This window comes from Gallus gallus, chromosome 8 (genome assembly GCF_016699485.2).
Source record: "Gallus gallus isolate bGalGal1 chromosome 8, bGalGal1.mat.broiler.GRCg7b, whole genome shotgun sequence".
NCBI lineage: Eukaryota > Metazoa > Chordata > Aves > Galliformes > Phasianidae > Gallus > Gallus gallus.
Window position 1 is genome coordinate 3,501,737 of NC_052539.1, and position 17,474 is coordinate 3,519,210.

At 38.6% G+C, this 17,474-nt stretch overlaps 1 protein-coding gene across 3 annotated transcripts; it reads right to left on the reverse strand.

Moving 5' to 3' along the window:
• Positions 1-646: 646 nt before the first annotated feature.
• TROVE2 (TROVE domain family member 2) lies at positions 647-17,422 on the reverse strand. Of its 3 annotated transcripts, none has more exons than XM_422201.6 (9): positions 17,210-17,422; positions 12,717-13,316; positions 11,431-11,651; positions 11,044-11,190; positions 9,981-10,118; positions 9,586-9,702; positions 8,656-8,769; positions 8,074-8,220; positions 647-7,134 (listed from the first exon to the last, which is right to left on the reverse strand). In XM_422201.6, the coding sequence occupies exons 2-9, from the start codon at positions 13,297-13,299 to the stop codon at positions 6,982-6,984; spliced, it is 1,620 nt and encodes a 539-aa protein (XP_422201.2). In that variant the 5' UTR covers positions 13,300-13,316; positions 17,210-17,422; the 3' UTR covers positions 647-6,981. The 3 variants fall into 3 exon arrangements, with proteins under 3 accessions (XP_422201.2, XP_004943188.2, XP_040560724.1); XM_004943131.5 differs by lacking the exon at positions 17,210-17,422 and adding an exon at positions 13,850-13,968; XM_040704790.2 differs by lacking the exon at positions 647-7,134 and having other exon boundaries at positions 8,663-8,769.
• Between the last annotated feature and the right edge of the window lie 52 nt (positions 17,423-17,474).

Consider the following 17,474-nt stretch of genomic DNA (forward strand, 5'->3'; position numbering starts at 1 on the left):
AGTTTTATTTATCATTTAATTGTAACTTATGGGAACAAGTTATGCAAACATGGAATCCATCAAGGAAGTCCAGTGGCAGCAGCCATTGTTCATTTGAAGGGAAGCTGATATTAGGGGTAATGAGTTAGCTTCATCATTGTCTTGCGTAATTACTCTCTATCAGATCAGAGTCTAACAAAACCTACAACTACCCAGGCTTGCAAATAGGTCAGTTATTGTTTTAAAAGCAGCTAGGTTTTGATATCATTGAAGTACATTAAGATCTGCTGAAGATCTACAGAAGTCTTCCCAATTCTACCAACTTCAAGTTTTTTTTGTCATTTATGCCTGTGGAAGCCAGGCCTGGAGATGAAGGGTGCAGGATGTCTGACTTGGTTTCCCTCCCTCTAACTTCAGTATCTGTTCACCTAGCTACTGAAGTTCAATTCCAATTGGTACAGCAAAAAGGGAAACGACGCTTGCCCTTTTAGATCACTAGCTAACCACTTTGGTCTTCACTCTGCAGCATGGAATATCAGTCTAGATACTGTCATATAGGAGTATCCTCTAGGTGTAAGCCAGCTTCACCCACTGCCTCATCTGCAGCTACAAACTATGTTATGAACCATTCAATGCTATTTTGATACTTAAGGCCACACAAAACAGGTCTAATATGCATAGAGTTTATTTAGTACTTAAATTCTACAGTCAAAATGCAATTTCCTAGCAGTATTAACTTGCAGTTAAATGTCTAAAAAACCTAAATTCAATAGTTTCAGTAAAATGTACATCCAAAGCCAGACCAACCAATGCCAAGACTTGGTTATTTCAAGGAAGTTCATATGTCAGTAGAAAATACCTCTTTCTTCAGTAAAAGAGACCATTACACTACTAAAGATGCACAGCTGAGACTCAAAATGCTAGTCAAGGATTTTTATTCAGTCTCTCCTCAAGGAAACAGAGTTCTACATTGATTTTGGCTAACCAGGATTGCAAGGCTATCATCTGAATTTGACAGCTTCCCTTTTGGGATGCAGGTTTGAAATAGAAGCAATATTTGTTGAAGGCGTACAGTACGCAGTTGGTCTGCACTGTGCATCTTTAATTCATGTAATTAGAAAACTAAACACATTGACCTTGTTGTGTTTTCACCATTGCAATTTACTACTTAATTTTTCTAGTTTCATCATCATCTGAAGTCTTTGCTTACAAAGACAAACTCATTAAGTTAAACAATGTGCATCTCTCCCTAGATATATATTTAATTAAGGAATTTATTTTGCACATGTGCTGGTATCAAAGTATTCTTTGCCTATCATTCTTAGGCCAGTTATGTTTTCAGACAAGGTTAACAATTGCACACCTGGAAAGCTTGCACATCAATCAAGTAATAACAGTATGCAAAGGAATTTTTCCATTTTGTTCCCTATTAGAAAAAGTCCCCAAAAGTTTAAAATAACCCTTTGAGTTCTAAATTTCAGAAGTCTCAGGGCATTGTCACTTAAGGCAATATTCCACTCCAACAGTTGAGAAAGCAAGCTGTTTGCCTGCAGAGTCTAACAAGTGCCAATTGATTACAGAAAGTCATGTCTTAAGGCAATCAAAGGGTTAATTATGCTTCTTTTCAACTGTATTAAGGCTTCCCAGCCAAATATTTTCCTCATTAATTTGGGGGTAATCCCACAGAAAGTAGCAGCAAGACAGTGCCTTCGTTATTGAATGGCACAAAGCCATGTTATGTTTAAGTTGTTTAAACGTGATATGGCAGCTGAAGTGTGGTTCTGCTCTGGGGAAGAAAAAGGGAAGGAGGCATTCAAAACCCATCATTAAAATTCTGTTGGGTTTTTTTTCCCCTCTCTGAACTTGCATTATCTCTAAAACAAAAGCTGTTGATCGTACCATAATATTTTCCTTAGCATCTGACTGCTAAAAATTACTCACTAAAACACTCCGTAATAGGAATTATGCTTAAGATAAGTGCTCATCCAGCTCAAACACAGCTTCTAAGAAGCTAGAAACAAAGTTGTTTCACAAAGCTGACAGAACTGTGAATACACTTATCTGCTCATTCCTTCCACTGCATTATTTGGCCAGAGTAGAACTAAACTTCTGCTTGAGAAGGTAATGGTACAGACATTTTCATTGTAATTAGTTGTGCTTAACAAAAAAGCTGATATCATTAGGATAACAGCTACCTCCATTCATTATTTGTTAACGAAGCATTTACGTTCACAATATACCACATACATGTATGCAAATAGATAAATTTGGACTGCAGAAATACCCAGAGAAACCACTCTTCACAGCATCAAAATCGTAAATCCAAGTGTAAGCACATAAATTTGAAGACACCATACTCTCTGCTCAAGTTAATTTTAAGTCTTAGCCCTCAGAGCAGCATACAGCCTTGTTTTACATTTCCCCCTTAGGTCTTACTTGGCAGTGTTGTACACTGTACTGTGTTGAGGTACAATGAAATCTCTACAGCCTCAGCAAACAAGCCATTGGAATTACTCACAACCTACTTGTACCCAGTGAACCATTGCAAACAGCTAAATAAACTTACAAACTGGCCAAATGCTTAAAAACAGACTAGAAGTGCAAGCAAGATGAGTCGCTTTTGCTCAGGTTTATTCCTACATTCTATTCTTCAAACATTCAAGACTGCAAAAAAAAAGCTGCCCATTCATCTAGAATCTTCATTTATACGTTTTCCTTATTCCGCATCTAACAGCAACTTGACAATATTCAATAGAATGGAAAGCTCTGACCCAAACTAATCCTGGAAAGATGATTTACGTTTGAAAAGCCATTTTACAATTGTCGTGTGAAAATAGTGCCATTTAATTGCAAAGGCAGATGCTGGATTTTTAAATGAATTAAGATATACTTCCATAACTTACGCAACTTCTAACGCCAGAAATCAGATAGATATGGTAAATTAAACACTGTTAGAGAATTATATAATCAAAGAAAGGTAACAATAAGTTGTCCAGCTTTTAGAATTAAATACTGAGACATCAGTTCTGGAGTAAGTTACTTAGCTAAGCTATCATGCTCAATGGTGGCAAAAAGGCAGAACACAGGCAACAGGAGAGAGGATGAGAGCATGGAGTGAAGAGAGATTCAAGTATAAGCAGAAGTTCACGCAGTGATTGGAATGGTGGGGGAAAGAAAAAAGCCAACATGACTGGTGTACTTCTAAAGCCAAGAACATACACTTTGATGGATAGCCTTCCAAAGCCATACTCTTACGTAGGCATTTATGGCCCCAATTAAAAAAAGAGTAACGAAAGAACAACATCCCACCCCCACCATTATTTAACAGTGGTTTAAAGCAGCAAGTTACTTTACAGCCAGTTATTAGTGGCCACTGCATACTGGGCAGTTAAACAAGCCTCACTAACTTCATACCTAGACTGAACTTTAGACTTCTTTAAGCACAGAGTTGTAAATTAAGCCCCTACATACTTAAGCTCTACAAGCATCCCAAACCCTACTCTCCCTTGCTATACAATTCCTGGCACAGAATTCTAATTCTTGGCAAAATTGCAACTGTCCTTATTCATTTTACAATGGTGACACATTGTATTACGTTGAGAAATCTTCCATGTTCTTGAGTATATCACTGCCGTGAAGAAACCTGACCTCTGATGTCCACTGCTTACAGTTCTTCACTACAGATGAAGATTTTACTTCTGCTCTGCTTCTGATCCTTTCCTTACTGGTAAAGTGCCTGAATATTACAAGTATTAGATTATGCCTTAGACTAAGAATTATTAGGGTGTCACACTGAAATGACAGTCAAACTGAAAGCCTATTAATGGTGACAAATATCAGGAAACCTGCATTCACCCAGATTACAGCTGTACTTTTAGACTTTTAAATGCTTATTCTAAACTTCACCATTTCTAAACACCCTCCTGCTCTATTTTACATGTTAAATGCAGAGCACCATTATAGCCCCATTTCTTGTTTTGTTAGTCTTGGTGTTCCTCCAATGCAAAAGACACTATTAACTTGAGTCATGTCTCCCCTTTAGTGAAAGGGCAGGTTATTCATTGTGTATTGAATTATCACCTCAATTTAGCAATTTTGTCTTGCTCTTGTTTAAACATCACAGCACATTACAGCAATTGCTGCCCCTTCACATGTTCAGGTACCATTTTAACAATTACCAGTTGATAGGAGAAATGTATATGACAGCACATAAGTCATACTGTCCTCCTGAAATCCAGCATGCGGGCAGATAAACATCAGCTTTTCCCTATGGAAAAGGAAAATGCAGTATCATTCTTCTGCCACTTAAGATAAGACAGTAACAATCCCAGAAAGAAGACAGTAGGACCAAGGATCAACACACAACCAAGTTTCAGCTGCCAGCTTTCACCTCGGTTCTGCTTCTGTTCTGCAAACTTTAGATGAGGAGTAGAAGACAACATGATCTCAACAGTATAAGCTTTACATTGGACAGCCACCACATACAATATTCTAACAAGGTTTCTTGATCCGGAGTTACAGTAAATATTTAGGGGCATATTACCTACTCCAGCATGGATAACTGTATCTATCAGTAACAGATTCAGAGAGCTACATTTTCCTCTAAGTTCTACTGAAAAACTCACCTTCCCTGTACTTCAAGGAATTGTAATTTAAACTGGAACAACTTTCAACATTGCAATGCTACTGTAATCTCAGTCACTGAGAATAACTAATCATTTACCTGCAGTACATTTATGCAGTTAACTGCCAAAAGTTACTTAAAACACCAGTTCAAGCTTATCATTCCATATGTAGTCCACCACATTTCCTATTACTTCACAAATACTACTTCAAATAAGAAAAAGTAGTTGCAACAGATACTTAGCCATCAGTTATTTTCAACATCTCTAGCTTAATAGGAAACATCTAATCAGTTGTTCGACTATTGTTGCATTTAAAACACATTACTACCAAAAGTATTTCCAAAACATCAGTGCATTTACTTGAAATAATATGTCAGTATGTTCACTCCCCACATTTATGTTTATTCAGCAAGGAAACTACACTCGGTGGGAAGTTTTTCCACAGGAAATGGCTGAACTTCTTTTTCAAATTCAAGGTGCTTTTCTGGTAGTTTTTTGCAGGAACACTTGTTTGTTTGTGTGTGTTACCTGACCAGCTGGTGCTAGCAAAGCGTTCTTCAAGCATTCTAACAGAGCTGTATCATAATAGCAGTGATAATCCAGAAGGAACTCGATTCATGTTCCCCAGAAAGATACCTACCCATCTGCTCTTTAAGCCATGGATTTTAAACAACTCTGTTTCTTAATGTCAGAAAAGGATTCCCTCACCATTCTGAGTAGAGTACAAATCCATAGCAGAATACCTTCAGAAACACAATGTCATGTTTTAGATAGCACCAAATAGATATCCATCCTACTGAAACACAAGCTTTGAGTTTGTAGTCCATATGTAGGAGGCATAAGAGGTATGAAAAGTATAATATGAACTCGAGTTTTACATTTAAAAGCTTGTTTTGGGCAGAAAAATATGGTCTTGTGTCATTTACCACAGTTAGGTTTTTTTTATAAACCATAATTATTTTCAAATTAACATCCAATTCACTGTTTAAAATAGAATTATCATAAAAGAGGCTGACATAAAATGTCTGATGAGAAGTGGTAAAACCATCATTGGAACAAAAAAACCTCTAAGACTGTCCTCTCCTAAAGAAATCTTTTAAGCTTCCCCCCCATACACACATCTATAAACATATATGCACCATTTTAAATACATATACACACGAATTGCTATCAGCCCCTGTTCCAAAGTGGTAAGATATTCACTAGCTTTCTCCTTTCCTCACACTCTTCCTATCAAAATGAATGAAGAAAAATCTAGTTTTAGTCACTTCCTAAACAAGATTGAGAACGAGGCAACTGTACATCTCATAAAAGTTTAAGAATTGGTCACTATAAACTGGAGGTAGTTTTGAAAAGCATTAGATTGAATTAATTTAAGAAATCAGAAGTAGTGTTAGTCTACAAAAAGTTTGTAAAAATGAAGTATTCTCACTAAGATTATTTATGTGTCATTGAATACATTCTTTTGAAGAAAACGTAGTTTTTTGTTTCTAGTTGTTACCACTCAGCTTTCAAGAGTACACTAAGATGCATGCATTTGCTGATCTTCCTCACTAAGAACTAAGCTGCTGCTGTCTGAGAAGTCACAGCAAGTTCTGAATGTGGTTTCCCAGACATCTCCAGGCCTTTCACTGCTACCAAGTCCATACAATTTTCTCCAAAGCACACAAATTCTAAAACAGTGCTTCTGAAACTGCACTGTACAGAAACTACCCCTCTACGAACAGTTACCTTTTTCTTAGGAATTCAGATATCCCTGCTAGAAGATTTAGCATGAGCTCCTTTCCTTTCAGGTTTATCAGCGTGAAATTTCACTGGGTAACTTTTACACTGCATCACAGTTACACGGTCTCACGTGTGCCAGATTATGCTTTTCTGTAGACCTGAAGTATGACAATGGAAACTGCTGAACCACATTAAGTTGCTGAAAATACCAAGATTAAAAAGAAGGCCCGAAGAAAAAACACTCTCCACTAACCTGCTGTTAAACTGACACTATTAAAAAGCTAAAACCACTTTTCTTTCCTGCCCCACCCTAGGAATAATTCATCCATTTATTCTTGTAAACAACCATCACACAGCAATGGGGGGAAAAAAATCCCAGTATTCATGATCTATTTTAAACGAAACCAAATTACGTAGCATGTAACCCTGCAACTTTTAGCAAACTTCCCACCATTAGTTTAATTCGTGCACAACAGGAAAAAGGAGAAAAGTGATTCATCATCTGCTTTTCTTGCTTTCCCTTCACAAAAAGGTAACATTTTGATATGTATATCATGTGCCATATTCTAATAAAGTACATTTGGCTAAGGGTTCCCAGGGTTAAGTCTGTTGCCAGCAATGGACCCACTGGGAAGAACAGATGCCTAGAAAATTAAATCAAATCCAAAATGAAGTTTCGAATAACATCCAATGCTCCGGCATCAAAACCACATATATCCAACATGCCTCTGTCATCTGGATCGGCGATCGTAAAACCATTTGATGTCATTCCACATACAATCAACTTAGCAGGAATACCCATTTTCTAGAAGAAAAACAAAAAGATATTTTCAGAGCACACATATACAAGAACTGAAACATGCCAGAGGCCAAATCTTGCAATTCTGCATACATAAGCCATTGTCTGAAAAGGCACAGAAACTGATAGAAACCAGACATGTCATAACAAGAATTGCAGGCTGTCTGTTAACACTAAGTTGCAACAGAAACAGTTACATTAAAATAAATAGAAGTAGGAATATTAACAAAACTTTCCTGCAATATTAAGATTCATACATCATTTCAGATGTCAGTTTGCTATTTTGAAAATCATTCTGAGACCTGGTGATAATAATTAATCAGTCATCTAATTGAAGTCAAAGAGTGTACTTTTGTCTGAGGCAAGGATTTCCAAATACTGGTTGAACAACTAAAACAGCTGTGGCCCAGACAATTCAACTACATGAGCTGAATGTGCAGGTTTGCAACATGCAAGGTGAAGCAAAGCAAGTGTTAGGAAGGTCAGAGTACAGAAACTCCCTGTCAGAAGCACAAATGTAGGCATGGGAGCTCTCTTGAGTTCCCCTACAGGCTTACCTTCATTAATCCATTTACAGTTTGGAAGATCTAACACAGAGATCAAAGTTAAATAACACTACGCTCACAGAAATAAATTTAAGAACTTACAATAATTAACTTACTTGTATCATTAACTTATTAGATCAGTCATATAGAATGCACAAGTTCACATATACCCTGAACGCCAAAATAGATTGATCACAAATCCTTTTAGTAATTCAATGCTGTTAAATATGTGCAATTACTTCCACTAATTCAACCTAAATGGAGAATACATCATTTCTTAACACTGTATAAATTATTTACTGCATATAGCCACAACTCATTAAGTCTCTAGAATGTGGATAGCAGTGACATGTATCTTGTATTGCATTGAACAATTGCAAGCACTCAGAAGCATATTTACCTCCCTGTACTCTCTAAGAGCTGTTGCAGGACGAGTATTTCCAGCAAAGGTTTCATTATCAGTAAATACAATGAAGACATCAGCAGCTGTCTGTGTTTTCTGAGCCCATATCATCGGAAGGGAACAATCAGTGGTACCCATTGGAATCTTGAAAGGAAAAAGTGTACACATGGAACATTACAGAAATCAGTAAGCCATGGAAAAGTGCCTTTTAGGTAAGCGTCGTGGTTTGTTATATTCAGAGGCTTCTTTGTTAAAGAACAGTTCATTCGTTCAGTTCACTTCTGTTCTATTTATTTATTCTTTTCAAACTAAGCATTGTGATCTAGTAATGCCATTGTCAATGTCGTTATTTAACATTCAGGAAGTTGAAATAATCACTTTTGCTGAACTTCCCTTAAATAAAAGGGAGGGAAAGATTCCTGTGTTTTACTATATAGATATTATCTAAACACAGTACTAAAAATGACTGCAAACAAAATGAAATGCAACGTAAGTATGCAACCGCTGAGACCTCTCAACTCTGACATTAGCAAGGGCAATCTCCTAATTGCAATTTTATTTTAGTTTAGTTTTACATACTTCATACATTTTCACTAATACTTGAGGTAACGTCATATCAGCTGTCACAGGGCAAGGGACCAGTTCGTGTGAAAAGGCAACAATATGGGAATCCTTCTCAGTACGTGCTACAACCTGAGGAAGAGGAAGACAAAAGAGTTTAGAATTCAATGCCCAAATCAAGACACTCCCTAGTGAACACATATATCCTTATTTATGTCTCTGTGACTCCTCATCTACATTAAAGCTTCACCCTGTACTTCAAATATTCTGTAATGTTCTTGTGAATAAACAAGAAAAATCAGAGCTTAAGAGCTGTCCTAATTACTGTCACTAAACGTAATTCCTTATTTCTCTCCCCCCCTCTGACATAAGACACTGCATATTTTTAAAAGCAAACAAGTTCCACTCTAATATAAACACAGAAGAAACTTTACTATACCAAACAGAAGCAAAAGTGACTGCAACACAAAGGCACTGGTGATAGTTCAAATGCCAATCAGAATTACCCCAACTTCTCTTAATCCAACCTGTACTAAATTTTCAATGCTTCTGAATTGTTTTCTATGTATTTTCAGTTAAGCTAAGTGAAAAAGCAGTCTTAACCACTTTGATTAGAACTGGAAATTAGTTGCTGGGAGATGTTCAAGGCCAGGTTGGATGGGGCCCTAGGCAGCCTGGTCTGGTACTAAACATGGAGGTTAGTGGCCCTGTCTGTGGCAGGGGGGTTGAAGATTCATGATTCTTGAGGTCTCCTCCAACCCAGGCCACTCTGTGATTCTATCATTAAGCATTTGATCTATCAGTATGGCACACTGTCCTATCTTCTGTACATAAAAGAATACTATATAGCAGCTTCCTTCTCATTTCTAACCAGCTTTAGAGTACCTGTGTTTCAGAAACACAGCTCAAGCTACATTTAGTTACAAACAGAGAAGTTTAATGCCTCACCATACACATTATTGCTGCAACTGTGTTAGCGTTCAGCACACTGCCCAAAACTTTCTGGGTCATTGATGCACTGACATCAACTGCAACTACGAAGCGTTTTCCTGTTGGTTCCACAGTCTAAAAGGAAAAAAAATGAAAACATGTACAAATAAGTTATTAATTTGCTGTTCCTTCTGCTTTCTATCTAGATGTTTTGTTATTTATTTTTTTCAGGACAACGTTACAGGACAATAGCATTGCCATAAACTTAGTAGTTTTTTCCCCTCCCTCCATTAAGTGAAATCATTAAGATCTTTATTATGAAGTTTGAAAACACCCAGTAAATATTTGCATAAATTTTTATAAGCTTTCAGAAAAAAAAGACTTGAGCCTAGTAAATAGAAGAACTATATTACCTCAAAAGTTTTATAGAATGAAGCATCTAAAGCTTCTAAAATGTCTTCATCAGGACGCCACCAAAGCTTCCCTCTGCTTCCATGTCCAGATTTATAAGTTTCTAATGCAACCCATACATGGAATGGATGTATTCTACCCTACAGACAAAGCAATTATTAATTAAGTTTCCAGAAGCCTGAACCTAAAAAAAAAATATATATTAAAAAGTAGCACAACCTAAGAAGATAGTAATGCAAAATCTGTTTTGCTTCAATTGTTTTTGAAGAGTTAATGTAATGACTACTGCATAGTATTTTAAATCACAACTTCACATTACTGATATAACAACATTTTCTTGTTTGTTCCCTCTTGGAGACATTCAAGTCATTAATCACCAGCAGCAAACGTTAGGAAATCTGAATGCCTGTCTTTCCTCCATCAAGGTATTATGCTACTACCTTTGCATACCTTTCTCCAGTGTGTCAGTAATTACATAGAATTAAAAGAATTAACAACAGAAAGCAAAGAGCAGTGAGACAGGAAAAAAAGTGGAATTGTTGTACTCAATTCCACTAATCAACCTAACTCAAATCATTAAAAAGTCACTCAACTTCTCTATTTCCCAAGAAATTCCTAAGGATTTCCCCCATTTGCAGAACCCTACTGTCCCTCTTACTGTATTACCTCTGATGGGCAGTAAATCAGTCTGAAAGGAGAAAGCCTTCCTGTTCTGTCCCATTTTCCTCTCAGAGGCTAAGCTAATTACTTCATTCACTTCATGGGATCCCATAAAAGTACCTTCCATTCACTTTTTAGGATCATATGGCTGACTCTAAATTACAAAACTCAAAAACAATGGATGAACCCACCAGGCAAAGCTTGCCATGACCTTAAATTTAAGATACTAGTTGTCAGTACACGTCATCTGTAAACAAGTTCAACTGTTTTTTAAAAGAATAAGCTACAAATTTCTTACAAAGGCTCCTTTATTTCATAAAGAGGTTGCCTAAAGAAACAGTTTAGGAAGAGATTAAGAGTCAAAGGTTGGCAATGATTATTGATCTATTCATTTATTAATTTTACCTTTTTTAGTAATTTCTCATTTCGCAGTCTTTCACATACTATTGCCACCTCCGAACTGCGTGGTTCAAGGACTGAATTTGCAGTCATCTTTCCTAAATTTCTCAACAAAACAGAAATGGGCATGTCCTTCAGCAAGGCCTTCCAAACCTGCAAGCAAAAAATAAGGAAAACAAGATAAGATTCCCAAGTACACGAACTGACACCTGCATGTTAAGTATATTTTAGAATACATGTGCAAGTTACATGAACATTTGTATTACAGTTACCTACTTGTGTAAATAACTTGGAAAAATAGCAGAAAGGCTTTTTAAAAAGCCAGAAATCTAGACTTAATATTCTAACAAGTGTTACCCTAAAGAGAATACAAAGCTCCTCAAGTTAACATACCTCTTTAGATTTCAGATGGTTTGTCAATAGATGTTCCCTAACGAGACCATATTCCTCTATTAAATGAATAACCTCCAATTCATCTTTTGTGTGTTTCACTCTGTCCACAGCCTCCAGGTATTTTAAAAGCTTTTCAGTCTCAGCAGAAACTGCTTTGTCTTTGTAAGCTTCTTGGACATCTTTCCACCCTTTGGTGATGTATTTAGTGACAATAGCTACACCTGTAGAAAAAGAAAATGTTTTCCAAGCAGGATTATATTGATTATATCTTTATATTGACATTCATCGCTCCAGCAAACAATCAACTTAGCAGGTTTTTTTTTGTTGTTAAAAACCAAATGAAGCAACAATGAAAATAAGTGGAACTTCCCAGATCTGATGATCAGTTCTAAAAAAGGTCAGCTCCATACAATTTAAAACAGCTATTTTGTTTACTGTGTTATTCTCCTTGGAAGTAAAGAGAATAACAGATTCTAAACCATCACTCTTCCCGATTAATGAAAAAGTGTTATTTCAGCACTTGTAAGCAGACAGCAGCGAACTGAAGGTATTGTATTATTTTACCTTCTCTTGACATAAGCAAGCTAAAACAAGGAATATACCCTTTTTACCTTGAAGACAAACAGTTACATTTGTGACATGATCCCTCACACCTTTACAGTGTAATTTACATAATACAATAATTAAGAAATCACTATTCCACACTGGTGTAGACAACCAAGGTCAAGAAAGTATAAACATTTGACCACAAGTATGTGCAAAACAAGTGAAGTCAAACAATCTGACTACAAGCAAGTACATGATAACAAGCTAACATCAACCAAAAAGGAAAGGAAAATGCCCAATGAAGGACCTTTAGGCTTAAGGGCTACTAACATAGAGATCATACATCCCTGTATGAAAATGAGATGGGAATATGACAGCAGCTATTCCTTCCCAGATGTACCAACTTCTAGCCCTATAATATGCACAATTTAAAGGTGAAACAGAATGACCAATTTGAAACTGTAAAGAGAAGTAATTTTGTAAACAGCTATCTATAACCAACCACACCTCTAGTCAAGGGTGTGCTTGCTTTGCAAAGGATAGCCTAGCACCTGATTCTGTGCCGAACAGAAATAGAGACATTTATGTGGATTCCAACTCTGAGCACTTACTGGCTATGCACACCAGACATGAACTCAGTCCCTTACAGGGACAACAGGTATTCAAGTTTCCAAAATCATTCCACAGTTAATATTACAAGTTTAAAATAAAGTATTTTCAGGTGGATGAAAGTGTATTACCTTCACTGGCAGGTTTCAGGTGGGACAACCTCAGAAGATCTTTATGAGACCAACCACTTCTTTGTTTATATTTTGTAACTGCTAACGCAACAGCCATGCCATTCTTTCCATTGTACCAATCTGCCACAGCTTTTCTCAGTGCACGGCCCCACATGCCACACTTCATGCCTTCCTTCAAATCTTTTTTAAATTGGATGAAAGTAAAGAGATGAGTCGGCACACAACACACCTCAGGAACAGCTTTAAATGCTGCTTGTTTTGTTTTTGCATCAGAACACTGTGAACAGATTGCAAGCGCAAAAAGCAAGGGCTCTTGTTTGGCTGTTCTGCCTTCTTGACTGAATGTCTTTATCTCCTGAACAACTTCACAACCTCTGCCTTCTTCAACCAGTCTCATCAAAGCTGCTGCACTTTCAAAGCCCAGCCTCTGCTCCTTGACACAGTAAGTACCACCTTCTGAACCAAAGCACAAGAAGCGGTGCAGTCGATTCATGTCAGTGACGTGCCACACATAATCGCTGTCAGAGTTTGGCACCTGCATCTCATTCAGGGGTTGCACTTGGTTTGCCTCGTCCTCCATCATCTGCACTTTCAAGAGGTCTGTTGAAAGAACAGTAATGTTTATTTCGAACTACTACAAAAGCTTTCTGATTAAATCCTTCTATCAGTTCTAACTTAAGTACTGAGATCATACACCTGCGTTTTTCCTTCATAAACTTGCTACAAGTATGCTCTAAGTGTGCAATAACAATAACTAATGAGAGATTTGTATTTTACCCCCTTATTTTCCCCCCTTACTTTAAGTATGCTTTTTGTTTGCATGTTGAATTTGGTCAAAATTGGGATCTCCTCTTCCATTTTGTGGGTGGATGATAGAACTTGCCAAGTGAAGAAACACAATGCTAAAATAAAGTAAAATACTAGAAAATTATTTAGTCAGAAGACTGTGAGAATTGAGATATGGTGGGTTTCAGTGAGGCTTTTTACACAACAGCTTCTTAAACAACTGACAGGAGCTCAAGAAGAAAACAAAGCTATATTACAGGCTCAAGTAGTCTGCTGTACCAAGTGAGATCCAAGAAAACACAAATCCTGCACTGCTTCACACTTCTAGTTAAAAAGCAAGAAAGTACCATGAGAATTCACTCCTTCAGTTCTTTATATGCTTCTGAGTTTCAAGGTTTCACAGAAGGATCTGTAAGCAACAACACTGTTCTTACTTGAAGAACATGAAGATGGTAATACTCAGCCTAAAATATGGAAGCAGAAAAACCACTTCACGACCTCTCTCTCTTTCAATCGGTCTTACTAAAGCTGCTGCATTTCCAAAGCCCAGCCTCTGCCCCTTGATGCAGTATATACATCCACAGTTCACTGTCATAGAACCACAGATCTTATAGATCATCCAGTTCCAAGCCTCATTATCATCACTGCTCCCACAACACTGATGTGACAACAATCAATACAGATTACTTGGTTCTCACTTAACAATAAAAATACATTAAATAACTCAGAGGTACTATGCTACACACACAGAATACCAATAGCCCAATTCATCAAACTCTATAAAGAATGTGCATAGAAACCCACTTACCCCTTTTTAAGTACTGCAGATACCTACATTTGATGGTAACAAAGATGAATACAATTACTTCACCAAGCAGGGCAAGTTAGCACAAAGAAACATCACTAACATAGACAGAAGCTTCCTTTCTATCACAGATAAGCACCATGCTATATACTGATTCACCACCTCACAACTTCAACAGAATTACTCTTTCTCTCCAAGAGACAAGAGATGCACCTTTCCTCTATTCTTGCCTGTCTACAGTGATGTGCCACATGCATCCAGAATAATAAGAAATGAACAACTATCTGTAGCTCCCACTACATCCTATAGACTACTAAAATAATAAAAATAGAAACCAAATAGTTTAAAAGCTGAGCTCTTAGTTAAGAATAATGCAATAACAGTATATGAATTTATCTTCACCATTCAGCCTAACAGAACTCAGCTGTTTCTTTTGTTACTTAAGTATTCTATCCATGTCCCGTACCAAATCAATTTAAATATACATCGTGGTTCAACAGACTTTTTCACTGACATCTAAAGCTTGTAAATACACTACAAATAACAAGGCTGGAATCTGCAACGTATGCACACCATATACTTATTTAAGACTGCAACTATAAGTTATTTTAGTAAACTACAATCAGTTGGTTTCAGTAAGCAGAAAGCAATGAAAGCAATCAGACACATCATTGTGACAGGGAAAGCATTATAACAAAGATGCAGCAGAAGGACCAGTGCAATAGAAGAGTACTATAAAGAAGGAAAGAAGATTGCTTGCCCGTATCACAAAATTCCAGGTTCACAGGGAAAAGCTTCACTAAGGAGAGAACTCCAATCAAAGACCCTTCCCCAATGGGGGTCAGCCCTTAAATGAGGTCTAAGGGAGGTGCAGCCAGGCTCCACCCCCCCTTGCAGTCACACAGCTCAATTGCCTTCACCTGTGCTCCCAGATCTGACCAGGTCCTTTCCCCAGGTGCTCAATCAGTGGTTCAGGCTGGGACTCAGCAGTTACCATACAGTAATATTTTGTAAAGGCCCAAGCAAAAATCCAAGAATCAAGTCAGAGTCCATTAATACATTTTCTAGGGGAAATAAACCAACAAACCAAAAAAAAACAGCCAAACAAAAAACAACTCCCAGCTATATTAACAGGTAAGGGAAAAACACCATTATTCTTAAGTATAAAAAAGAACTTATAGGCTTATAATGAACCAGAAGGGCCATGTCTTCAGTTAAATGAAACACTTATAATCTCTCTGATATTCATTCAAATTCATTATGCTAAAAAGTATAAGTACAACTTTTAATATTTTTAAGCTTTTTTCTATATTTTCAATTTGTATGGGTGTCATTTAATATACTTGTAGCAGAAATGCTAAGTCACAGCTTGAAGCAGTGACTGAGCACCTGGTGGGAAGGCAGGGCCAACACAGCGGAGCTCAGGTGTATGCAATGCACCTGAGTGATGGAGGGGTGGAGCCAGGATGCACCCCTTCCCAGACCTCATTTAAGGGTTGGCAGTGGAGGTGAGGGCATCTTTTGCTGGAGATTTCTGTCTACCTGAGATCTTTTAGCAGTAAGTAGCTCTTTTTCCTTTAGTTCTGCATTTCTAACTGCTGCATTTGGGCTCATTCTTATTTGCTATAATTAAAAACTTTGCTACCTTGTTATTATTATTCCATTATAGCATTACACATACCCACTTAACAATGTTACGCTGTCCTCATATATGTAGCTTTATAGACATTATTACAAATTATTGCTATTATTATCCTTACTTGCAAATGGGAACAAAACTTAAATGAAATAATTCTCATTTCCTTTGAATCTGTCTTTGGTATGGGAGTTACAGCCCATGTTTATTGATAGCCTTCTCAATAAAAGGGCCTCTTGCTAGTAAGCCTTATTCCTACCATTCAAAACCCAGAGGCTGGGATTTCCCCCTATTACACTTAATGCAGAATTGCAGGACTGCACAGGTTGGAAAGGAGCTCTGAAGATGATTCAGTCCAACCCCCTGCTATAGCAGGTTCCACAGAGTAGGCTGCACAGGAAAGCATGAGTAAACAATGTACTGTTATATCAGCACTTGGTATAAAAGGCAAGCCTATTGCAGAGATTGTCACCAGTTTGTATTGCATCCAAACCAGAACAGCAGGAAAGAGTCCCTCTAGTTTCAGAAAGAGTAAATAGTTCATGGAAGATGAATAATTGTGGGGACAGTAAATTTGTGAACTTTATTTTTCCACATAAATCACCATCACAAAAGAAAATCACTGAACAATGGAGAGTGATGGAGGTCTAGGCTGGTGCCTGAATACACACAGCAATGGACCGTGGGGTCCCTGACAAAGGGGCATAGCAGCAGAGGTGAGTGACACGGGGACATGGCCCTGGGGCATTGAGTGGGGAGTAGGGCCTGGGAGGGTTTGTTGCCAGGAGGCTGGGCACCACTGCTGCCTGCCCTTTGACAGCTGACCACAGCTTTTCCCCTCTTTTGCAGGAAAGCCTGGAAAGTTTCAAGTCAACACTTCAGATTTTCCTCAAAATCCAGATATGGTTTCTGTGAGAAACAGTGTTCACCCCCTCTGCTTTCAGTAACCCGAAGTCAGCTGTGGAGCACAGTGCTCCCATAGCACAGCAGAGCTCTGACAGCAACGCAGGTGCTTTTGCTTCAAATCAAGCATTGCTATGTAAAGGGGAACGTTAATGGCCCGTGACCCAGATGATAAATGGAGAGCCCTGCAGCTGACACCAGACTACGTGGGTCACGAGTTCGCTGCACAGCCGCCCCGCAGAACTCACCAAGAGCCCACAGCCCGCCCCGTGCGCAAGTTTGCACGGCGCGGCAGCCCGCGCTCCCCCGCCCACCTCGCTCCCACCGCGCCACAGCCGGCCCGGGCCGGGCGCTGCCACTTGCCTTCGAGGCCGCGGGGCGGGGCCCGCCCGGGCCAGCGCGCCCTCCGACACCGAGCAGCGGCGCGGTCCCAGGGCGGATCCCCTTAAGCGAAGGAACGCGAAGGGCCCGATAGAGCTGGGTTGGTGGAGCCGGTTGTGAGCGCTGGAAGCGGCCCCGGGCGGGTCCCACACCCCCACACGCAGCCCCGCCCGCCGGCGTCCTGACAGCATCCCCGAGACCCGGATGGAGCCGCGCCCACCGGCCCCCGCCGCCGCGCCCAGTGCCC

What these genes read in the sequence shown, in the direction of transcription:
- TROVE2 (XM_422201.6), bottom strand. Translation starts at nt 13,299, where the DNA reads ATGATGGAGGACGAGGCAAACCAAGTGCAACCCCTGAATGAGATGCAG. An exon ending in ATGAGAAATTACTAAAAAAG is followed by an intron (nt 10,119 to 11,043) that starts GTAAAATTAATA and finishes CTTTGTCTGTAG; the next exon opens with GGTAGAATACATCCATTCCA. An exon ending in TTGCAGCAATAATGTGTATG is followed by an intron (nt 8,770 to 9,585) that starts GTGAGGCATTAA and finishes CCTCTTCCTCAG; the next exon opens with GTTGTAGCACGTACTGAGAA.